The sequence below is a fragment of the Medicago sativa genome, chromosome 3 (assembly GCF_051527215.1).
Source record: "Medicago sativa cultivar Bolivia chromosome 3, Bolivia_mono, whole genome shotgun sequence".
Taxonomy (NCBI): Eukaryota; Viridiplantae; Streptophyta; class Magnoliopsida; order Fabales; family Fabaceae; genus Medicago; species Medicago sativa.
In genome coordinates, this window is record NC_140751.1 from 72,208,364 (window position 1) to 72,219,592 (window position 11,229).

At 31.1% G+C, this 11,229-nt stretch overlaps 1 protein-coding gene across 1 annotated transcript; it reads left to right on the forward strand.

Annotated features, from left to right (window-relative positions):
• The first annotated feature begins 2,251 nt into the window (after positions 1 to 2,251).
• Positions 2,252 to 10,809, forward strand: LOC146939897 (3beta,22alpha-dihydroxysteroid 3-dehydrogenase-like). The gene is made up of 8 exons (XM_085753448.1): positions 2,252 to 3,046; positions 4,951 to 5,100; positions 5,425 to 5,673; positions 9,620 to 9,706; positions 9,787 to 9,865; positions 9,971 to 10,077; positions 10,171 to 10,307; positions 10,427 to 10,809. Exons 1-8 carry the CDS (start codon positions 2,543 to 2,545, stop codon positions 10,575 to 10,577), a joined length of 1,464 nt encoding a protein of 487 aa, XP_085609574.1. The 5' UTR covers positions 2,252 to 2,542; the 3' UTR covers positions 10,578 to 10,809.
• Positions 10,810 to 11,229: the final 420 nt, after the last annotated feature.

The window sequence follows — 11,229 nt, forward strand, 5'->3', positions numbered from 1 at the left end:
TTTACTTGTTGTGTCCAAGGATGACATGTTGGGGTTGTGTGCAAGGAAGATTTTCTCGAAGGGAAAAATTATCTAAAAGGGGAGGGCTGGAGGCAGCTGTCAAATTTGGAGTGAACATGTAATCACTTGTGTTATTCTTCATTTTTTATTTTCCGTCTTAGTGTGGTGTTTATTTGATTCAGGCTGAAAAATTAGATTTGAATAAGTGCATATTCAATCAATGACTTTGTTGTCGTCAACTTTGCACATTCGGAGACTTGCGTAATCCAGAGACTTGAATATAGTTATATTTGTAGGCATATGTAAGATGTCGTTATATGCTATTAACATGGATCTGAGTTTGTTCGCAGATTCATCCTATTTGTTTTTACCGACCTTGAATTTGTACTGTATCGATGTACTCTACTAATTTAAATGAATGAATATCGTTTATTTTTGTAAAAAAAGAACTAATTTTTAAAGCTCTCATGATTATTTATAAAAAAATTATAATTTATATGAAATTATTTTGACTTTATTTTTTATTTAATTTGTTATAAAAAAAATTATTTACTTTTTCAAGTTTTTATTTATATAAACGTCTTTTATTTATTTTACTGGTTTTATATGTTGTGATTATTTTTTTTACCTATTTTATATTTGTTATAGAAAAGTTAATTTATAGGGTCATGTTAACTTCTTGTCAAAAAAAATGTCATGCTAACTTGTGCCCTTAGAGCACATGTTAAACAACCTAAAAAGAGCAACTTTGCATTGAAAAACATAATACAGTTAAAACTCTATAAATTAATAATGTCAGGAGCGGAGAAATTTATTAATTTAGAGAGTTATTAATTTATCAATAAATTAATAATTATTAATTTAAAGAGTTTTTAAGTAATTATACTGTACATACCAAACAAAAAGGCAAATTAGTCTATGCCTCTTAGAATTACGTTGCAGTGAACCTTGGGACTCAACATAAATTAATAACTATTGTGTTCATATGCATTGGAAATCAATAATAACTTTTGAAGTACAGTAAATGTAAACAAGAGGAACAAATGTGTTCAATGTATTCTTAATATATTTTTTTAGTTTCTATGAATTATTAATTTATGATTTTCTTGGGACCGAAAATTATAAAGGGATCTCCCGAAAAATTATTATCTTATTATTTTATCGAGTTTTTCAATTTTTTACATTGGCTCAAGTCGGGATCGGACAAATTTATTATTTTAGAAAGTTTATTAATTTACCGAGTGTTAATTCAAAGAGTTTCTACTGTATATCAACTTTTAAAAAGTTGAATACACGATTTTTAATACATATATTTCTATAATGAGTTCCTTAACATGTGCCCTTAAGAGCAAAAGTTAGCATTTGCCTAATTTATATTATAGATATGTCTAGTAAACTTTTTTTTTGACTGATTTTATTATTTCTTATATAAATTTGTTTGACTGGTTTTATGTCCTTTTATAGAAATCAAGATATGTCTCTATAACTTTTTTGATTTGTTTTATGTTGTGGTATTGACAAGTTTAATTATATAGATATGTCTCTTAAATTTATTTATAGAAATATATTTTTTGACAGGTTTTATGTTTTGTTATAGAAAAAATCATTTATATTGATATGCCTATTGAAATATAGATTTCCTCATATACTTTTTTGACCAAAAACAAATAAAAAATATTTTTGATTGATTTATAGTTTGTTATAGATTATAATATATATATATTAATTCTTTTTGACTGATTTTATGTTTTGTTAAAGAAACTTTATTTTTTAGAGGCTATAGAATTTTTTTTATTGACTTACTTTATGCTTTTATCATAGAAACATTATTTATAAAGATATGATTATTTCTTTAACTGTTTTTTTTTTCTTTTTTTGTCTATAAATGAAATGACAAACATGGTGTAAAATTTATCAATATCAAAACTGCCACTTGAACAAGATCTTATAATCTTTTGACTGGTTTTATTATAGTATACATGCTTATAATCAATATGTTTTTCCAAATATAGATATGCATCTTAAAAACAAAAAATACTTTTTCATAAAACAAAGTCTTATAATCTTTTGACTGGTTTTATTATAGTATACATGCTTATAATCAAAATGTTTTCCAAATATAGATATGTATCTTAAAAACAAAAAAGACTTTTTCATAAAACGAAGAAGGAGGAGAAAAATAAAACAGAAACTTTCACATACCTTCCCTTACAAGTCTTATATAAAAAGACACAATGATAAAAGAAAAAGTATTCTAGAGATAGAGTGAAAAAAAGAAGAGTGACAGATTCCAAAATATCCCAACATTTATTTCTTCCCACACATCCTTTTCTTCTTCTAGGCCATAGGGTACCCCCACCCACTCGTGTGCATCTTCTCCCTCCATTAATGCTCCTTCCTTCACAATTCACACACTTTAAAACCTCTTCTTTTTCTCACCCTCTATATATTTACCATTATCAATATTCAATATACTATCACATACATACATAAATTAATATTAATATATACCTATACTATACTTTTTTAGAAGTATATTTCAATGGCTTATTTCCTCTTCTTCATCATCTTCATCTTCTTCCTCTTCCTCCTCCGAAAACTCCGGTACGCGAGACTCCGGCTACCACCGGGGAGTCTCGGGTTACCGTTCATCGGAGAAACTTTACAAATGATATCAGCATACAAGAGTGACAATCCAGAGCCATTCATCGACCAGCGAGTGAACCGGTACGGTTCAATCTTCACTAGCCATGTTTTTGGTGAACCGACAGTTTTTTCTGCTGACCCGGAAACAAACCGGTTTATTATTATGAATGAAGGGAAGCTTTTTGAATGTAGCTACCCCGGTTCAATATCAAACCTTCTTGGAAAACATTCATTGCTTCTTATGAAGGGTTCTCTTCACAAGAAAATGCATTCTCTCACTATGAGTTTTGCTAATTCATCTATTATTAAGGATCATCTTCTCTTTGATATAGACCGGCTCATCCGGCTCAACTTGGATTCTTGGTCCGACCGGGTTCTTCTCATGGAGGAGGCTAAAAAGGTTAGTTAAATAATTTCATTCAATTTCTGTTCTTAAAATTAAAATACAAAAAAATACTACCAACCAATTTTTTTGGTGAAAACTTAGGGGTTTTTTGGTAAATATTTATGTACCTTTTTTTTTACAAGAAAATATTTATGTTCTATTTTTTGGTGGTGGTCGGGGTTTGAACCCCAGACCTATATCAACTGAGTTAAACTCACGAGGACAATATTTATGTTCTATATCTATATTAATTTATTTTTTAAAAATTTAAATGAATTTTGTACTGAGATATTTTTTCCTAATAAAATTTTGTTAACTTTCCTAAATTATCAAAGCATTAAGTAGTATCATCATGTGTAGTGAGTTTACTCGGCCAAGAAATGTTCGAGTCTAGCTCAGTTTATCACTTGCCATCATTATGTCATATGGGTTGTGTGGGGTGGGCAGGTTGTGGACCAGTGACCAGCTTTCTCTATAATTTATTCATTTTTTATCATCTGGATCATTAATTTTAACTATAATTTATTCATTTTTTATCATCTGGATCATTAATTTTAACTTTTTAGTTCCATAACTTAATTGTATGTATACTTTTGTCCAAGTGTCTAACTAGATTTTTTGGCATAATAAAATGAGTGTAAACTTTTTGGTTTATAAAATGTAGTTTTTTTTTTGACACATTTTATAAAATGTAGTTCAATAACAAAAGTTTGACTTTATTTATAATCTAAATGATTGAGTTTAAATTTCATATGAGACGATCTTACAATTGCTGTTATTCTATTTGTAGAGATATTTATAAATAATATTGAAAATTAATATTATTATAGCGTGGTTTGATTAAATAAATATGTGAAAAAAAGTTTTATATTTTTTCTCTGTATCAATGGAAATTAGAAAATTACATTCTTACATAATTAATCTCAAGATTGAAGTCTCTCTATTAAGTTGGGTATTTATTTTCTTCTTTTTATAATATTATATTTTATTTAATTTTGAGTTGATTAGTGCAAGTTTTAATTAATGTATTGATATGTGTTGGCATGTGATTGTGATGTTGATGTAAATGATGACTCAGATTCCATGGTTCAGTACAATGTGTCCAATTCACTTGCACATAATCCTTGCATCACGTTAATATAACTGAAAAGGTTTTCCTGCTACAAGGGAGAATAATCATCATTCTGAATATAAAACTTTAGGTCATCATCATAGAGGTGTATAGCATGCATATGTATGAATATGAAAAGACATGTTCAAAAAAGACGGATTTTTTTCGTGGTGGTCGGGGTTTGAATCCTAAACCTTGCATATATTATGCATTGTCTCTACCAACTAAGACTTTTGTTTGCTTCTTTAATAATACTAATACTGCTACTATATATTTTTTTTATTCCCTTAATTGCTAAAAATGTTTAGGAAAATGAGTTGTGTGTACCTAAAACAATACTCCCTCCGTCCCATATTACTTGACCTATTTAAAATATTTGCACTATTCATGTAACATGCTTTGACTCTATTTTTCTACTAATATATAAAAACAAAATATAGCATATAAGATGTTGTTAGATTCGTCTCGATTAATATTTTCAAAATATCAAATTTTCGTAATTTTTTCTACTAGATTATTAAAGAAATTTAAGTTTAAAATTGTGCATTGGCATACGTGACGGAGTCAACTAGGTCAAGTAATATGGGACGGAGGGAGTAGATACCTTGAGAGAAAAAGAAATAAAAAGAGTATCTAGATGCTATAAAAAGAGTATCTAGATGCTATAATTGGAATAAAGATATAAAAAGAAAATGAGCTGTTAAATGAGTGTTCGAGAATTGTAGGTGTCCGACTATATATATAGGTTGAAATGTTTATGTATTGATTGCGATGATGATGATGATGATGATTATTTGTTTTGTTGCAGATAACATTTGAGCTGACAGTTAAACAGCTGATGAGTTTTGATCCAGATGAATGGACTGAGAGTTTAAGGAAAGAGTACATGCTTGTAATTGAAGGGTTTTTCACTCTCCCATTTCCTCTTTTCTCTACCACCTACCGTAGAGCCATCAAGGTGCATGAACCTTTATTTTATTTTATTTTTTCCTTTATGAGTTTAATAAATATGCATCATCGTATCAAATTTATCAATATCATATTTGTTCGAGTGGAACTATATTCAAATTTTAAACGGGTCAAAGTTTCATACTTGTGTAAATGTGATTGGAAGGAGCGACTCACCAAAAAAAGCGTAAAAAAACTTTATACATATATTCAATTACATTTTAACATAGATATATGAAATATGATTGGATGCAGATATTATATTATACAAATTAAATTATTTATTTAATTATTAGAAAACTAAATTAGTATATATGTAATTTGATATTTTTAGGCAAGAACAAAGGTGGCAGAGGCACTGACACTAGTAGTCAGGCAGAGGAGAAAAGAGAATGAAATAGGCAAAGAGAAAAAGAATGACATGCTTGGAGCATTGTTGGCATCTGGTGAACATTTCTCAGACGAGGAAATAGTTGATTTTATGTTGGCTTTGCTTGTTGCTGGTTATGAAACTACTTCTACTATTATGACTCTTGCCATCAAGTTCCTCACTGAAACTCCTTTAGCCTTGGCACAACTCAAGGTACGTAATTAATTACCACAATATTTTCTATTAGCTCCGATTCTATATATAAGAAAAAATTGGATCAGTAAAGGTCGATGTATCGGGACATATATCAAATTTTTTCTTTTGATTTCATTTTGTTTGTGTTAATGGAATATTTTGTTATAAAGTCTAACAAAGACTATTTTAATTGAGGACAAATTAGGGTGATCCTATTCAAGTTCATTAAGGAACTTAATACCCTACATGGACACTTAATAGCTACGATACAAAATTACACGTGCATCTTGTTTACTTTTCATTTGGAAGAACAAACATTTTTTTGTCTTTTTATTTTGATACATAGTATGATATTTCCATGAAATGATTTAAATTGGGTTTAGATTAGTAAGACCGTATGGTTGTGGGTTGTAAAAACCCCACCACAAATGTCCATATATATATCCATGACACCGTGTGGTGATGCTTTCATTGAAACCTCGTTTTCGTTATCTGATCCTTTCCACTCTATGCTCTGCACCTCAACCTCGGATAGCTTTTCTGCTTATGTTCCATGTTAAATATATATTTTTTGAAAAAATTACTCCCTTCGATCCTTTTTTTTTGGTGGCCGGGGTTTGAACCTCAGACCTTGCATATATTATGCATTGTCCATATCAACTGAGCTAAACTCACAAGGATCCTCCGATCCTATTTAGTATAAGAGAAAGTTAGGTCAACAAAAATTGATATATCTGGTTCAAATTCGAACCAGATTCATTAACTTTTGTTGACCTAAATTTCTTTTATAAATAGAACCGGAGAAAGTAACACTAATTCACTACTACTAGAAAAATAAAATTATTTATTTTTTAATTTATAGGTAATAATCTAAATATTTCTTGTAGTGCTAGTGCTACATCTGTATATGTAAAACCCTATTCACTAATTCACACAAAAAAAGTTGATAAGTATAGCTATTCAAATTATGGAAAATGATAGGAAGACACTATATATATATATATATATATATATATATATATATATATATATATATTAGAAATAATGTATAAACATTCTGAAACTTTAAAAATTGACTTTTTCACATAACTTATTAGTATCATTTTTCGATTTCTTAACAAATGCCTAAGATTATTTGTTTCCTAAGAGCTTACGTATGACCCTGAAATTATTAATTTGTAGGATTTTTAAAAAAAATTCAAAAGTATTTTTTTCAATTTACTTTAGAAAATAGAGAAAGAGTATAAAGTATTTTAGTGTAGAGAGAGTATTAAGTATTTTAGTGTAGAGAAAGAGTATTAAGTATTAGTGTCATGTAGAAGATTCGTTTCAAAACTTGTGGTTGAAGCATTTTCACTGCAGTTAATTAATACGTTGAAAATTTGAAACCCATGCATTGGCTTGACTTAGGGGCAGCCGCAGAAGAAGGGGAGGGGTAGATATTAGGTGGTCAGGTTGAGTTGTTTGAGATGGTGATCTTCATCATTTCAATAGTGACTAAATTTTTTTAATTCTTCTAATTCACTATTCTTGCTCAGAGCCAGTCAATTTTTCTTGTCATCATTTTAAAACACAACCTACTCCCTTCAATGCATTTGGCGCATGAAATCATATGTGTCGGTTTCGAACACCTAAATATGCTCAATCTAAAGAGTATATGTGCTTCATAGGCAAAGATCTACCGTAAAATTTGACTTTCTTTGTAACTCAAATTGAGCTAAATTTTCTTTTCTTTGACAATGAAATCATGTATAATTACTAGTAAATTAAAACGTATGTTGTATTTACATATTTTGTAACTCAAATTGAGCTAAATTTTCTTTTCTTTGACAATGAAATCATGTATAATTACTAGTAAATTAAAACGTATGTTGTATTTACATATTTTTTGACAAGATGAATATTGAGACTTGTTCAGACTGCAAATGAAACATAAATTGTATCTTCATGTGGAAACATGGTAGAAAAGTACACATGCATAAAAATTATAGAGACGGTGGTCGAAGAAAGTGTTGAAATTATTACTTCCATAGCGCACGCTTCATGTTCAGTCTTTTTGACCAGTTCGTTTGTCCGTGTGGTTAAAGACGAAAATACCCTTCCCACCATGCACTTTGTGCAAAATTTATTCTCTTTGGACCCCTTCCATCAAATCGGTCGTATGACTTAGGAAATCGTGGGGCTCTAATTTCGATGACTATTTTTGAGTGCAGATCCTCTCCATTTGGAGAGAAAATGGTCATCTCAATTTCTATTCATAAAAACCTGACACGTGGCCAAACAGATATTAACGGTTCAGATTTATTCTGTGAATGATTTTATTATTTTTTTAATAAACAAAACAAAAAACCCAACTCTGTCACATTTGTATTCCGAATTGATATACAACAACCCATCTCACAACTAAGCTTATTTCCCTAGAACGCCACCGTCCCGCTTTGCCATGCCTCTCGTCGCTTATCACGCATCGTCCTTCTGTCAAAGCAGTGTCTGGTCATTTCACCCGTGACAGCAGGAGGCAAACAATTGAAGAAAAAACTAATGGTTTCAATGGCTTAGATTTGATTTAGTATAAATTAATTCATTGTTAATTAATTATTTTAAAAGAAAAAACTTTGAACAGAGTTTGCACCGCAACAGAAGGTGTATGGCCACTACTTTGTTCTCCCTTCCCTTGCTTTCTTAAAGAATGGTCGTTCCGCCGACTAAACCGGCGTATGACGAGGTAACAAATAAGGAGGCAGATAATGAGGCGGATGCTGACGACGCGGCGGACGAGCAACCTTCTGCGGAACAGAGTCGCCGACGGATGAGCAAGTCGATGATGACTGCGCCAAAGACTGAAAATCGGCGAGAGGACAGGGATGGAATGTTGAAGAACTTGAATCGTTTCAGCTTTTTTATAACAAAATTAATTATTGAATCTCAACCGTTCAAATGTTTTAAAACCACGTGTCTAATGCATGAAGAAAGAAATTGAGATCTCCATTTATAGTGGAAATGGAGAGGATCTGATTCCACGGTAATCAAAATGAAAGTCAAGGTATCATGCACCACCTTCATAGGTGGTCCACCATGCACCGAATTCTTAGCCCATAGATCATTTTGAACCTTCCAATATTATGGTGTACTCTACTCCATCCGGTCACATTTATAAGCAAAAATCAACTTTTTAGGTTCATTGAATAATTATTGTATCTAGTCATATTTATAGACAATGTACATTAGTCATTCAATGAACCTAAAAAGTTACTTTTTGCTTATATATGTGACCGGAGGGAGTATGTTAAAAGAGTCTCACGTTGGTTGGGAGACGATTTGAACAAATGTTTATAAATGGGGATATTCCTCACTTTTTAAGTCGTTTTTGTGATATTGTGTTAGTTCCAAATACAATTTATAATATACTCCCTCCGGTCTCAAATATAAGAAAATATTCCTTTTTTAGGTTCATTGAGTAGTTAATGTATCTGGTCTACATTGTAAAGCAGATACATTAATTATTCAATGAATCTAAAAAAGGAATTTTTTTCTTATATTTGAGACCAGAGGGAGTAGTATCAGAGTCTCCTCCAATATTTGTTGGGCTATCTGCTATCAGGTTTCCGCCAGTGAGCCATCAATAATTTATATCCACATATCAAACCAAACGGTGTTGGGCGTGAGAGGTTGTGTTAAGAAGTCTCAAATCAAATAAGAGATACATGTGTTAATAAGTGTTGACAATTTTGTCGTCACATGTTGGTTTTGTGGATTGTATGAGGCCCAACCACGATTTCTAAAACTATATGCATCATATTAGCTCTCCACAATTACATTATCCAAAATTCAATCATATTCTACAATGAGTTTGATTTTTTTTTTTATACACAATCCGTGTAAAAAAAATTACAATGTCAACAATCCTCTATCATTCCTTTGTGTGATTTCAGAGACTTGAGATTTGAATTGTGTTATTTGACAGGAAGAGCATGAGCAGATAAGAGCAAGGAGTGAGCCAGAGGCAGCACTGGAATGGACAGATTACAAGTCAATGACATTTACTCAATGCGTAAGTATATAATACAGGACTTAATTTATATCCTGTGACACTATACTTTTAATCAATGCATAACCGATTGGGCTATGCAGGTTGTGAATGAGACCTTAAGGGTTGCAAACATAATTGGTGCCATATTTAGGAGAACAACCACAGACATCGACATAAAAGGTATTATAAGAAAATAAAAATGTATGGACTATATAGTCAATAATATTATATCATATAATAGACAAAGCACATGTCAATTTACAATGCCCGACTTTGCAATAATAGGTTACACAATTCCTAAGGGAATGAAGGTGATTGCATCGTTTCGTGCTGTGCATTTGAATCCTGAACATTTCAAAGATGCTCGCACCTTCAATCCATGGAGATGGCAGGTACATGAATAGTTTTCTATTGTTGCTGATCAAATTAGTGTTATGTTGAGTTACACTCTTCAGTTGCTTATAACTTGTGATCAAAATTTTCAGAATAATAACTCAGAAGCTGTAGCAAGCCCTGGGAATATATTTACACCATTTGGAGGAGGGCCAAGGTTGTGCCCAGGCTATGAGCTTGCCAGAGTTGTGCTTTCGGTCTTCCTTCACCGCATGGTCACTCGCATCAGGTAAAAGCATTTTGCATGTTAAGGTGCAGATTTTAGAGTTATTTCATCAATATGATCAAACAATAAAGAAGTGTTTCGTTTCTTAAGTCACTAATGTTTGGATTTCAATTTAATGGCAGTTGGGTTCCTGCTGAAGAAGATAAGCTGGTGTTTTTTCCGACCACTAGGACACAGAAGAGGTATCCTATTTTAGTGAAGCGGAGAGAAGAATCCAGATCAAGCATCGGAATTGGATACACAGCAGATACAGGAAGGAAAAAAGAGAGCTGAGTGTGTAGATCAGTTCAAGCAGTTCAAATTGATTCTATATATAAATAATAAATAATAATAATAATAATAATCAATAAAAGTTTATCTACCAGTTTAGAAATTTGTAGATGATCAGTAAGTTGTCCGGGTAAATGTTACACAACCGGTAATGCTTACAAGAATTTTGACATAATTAAAATACATCCAAGGCAGGGTTAACTATTTGATGAAATAATATTAATATTCAGTATAATTCTTACAAGTATTTATTTAACGTCTTACATTACAACAATCAAATCCCAAACGAATATGAATCCAACAGTATCTGCAGACGGATTGAAAACAACTCAATATTATTTAGCCAGAAAAAATAGTCCAATCAGTTTTACTCATACGATCATCATAACTAACAATTACCCATCTCGTCTGTTTTACTCAAACAGTCTCGAAAGAATAGTCCAATCAGGTAGCATAAATTGAGCAAAATAGATTAATTTCCCGTTTCAGCTACTGCTAATAATAATGATTTTGATGTTTTCCTCAAAAAATATAACGATTTTGACGTTGCGTTTATTCTCAGCTCATAATGTATAGTGAAAAATTGGAAGAAATTGTTCACGACTGTAGAGAAACGTTTGCAGCACAGCAAATACACTAAACAAATCCAGGTACA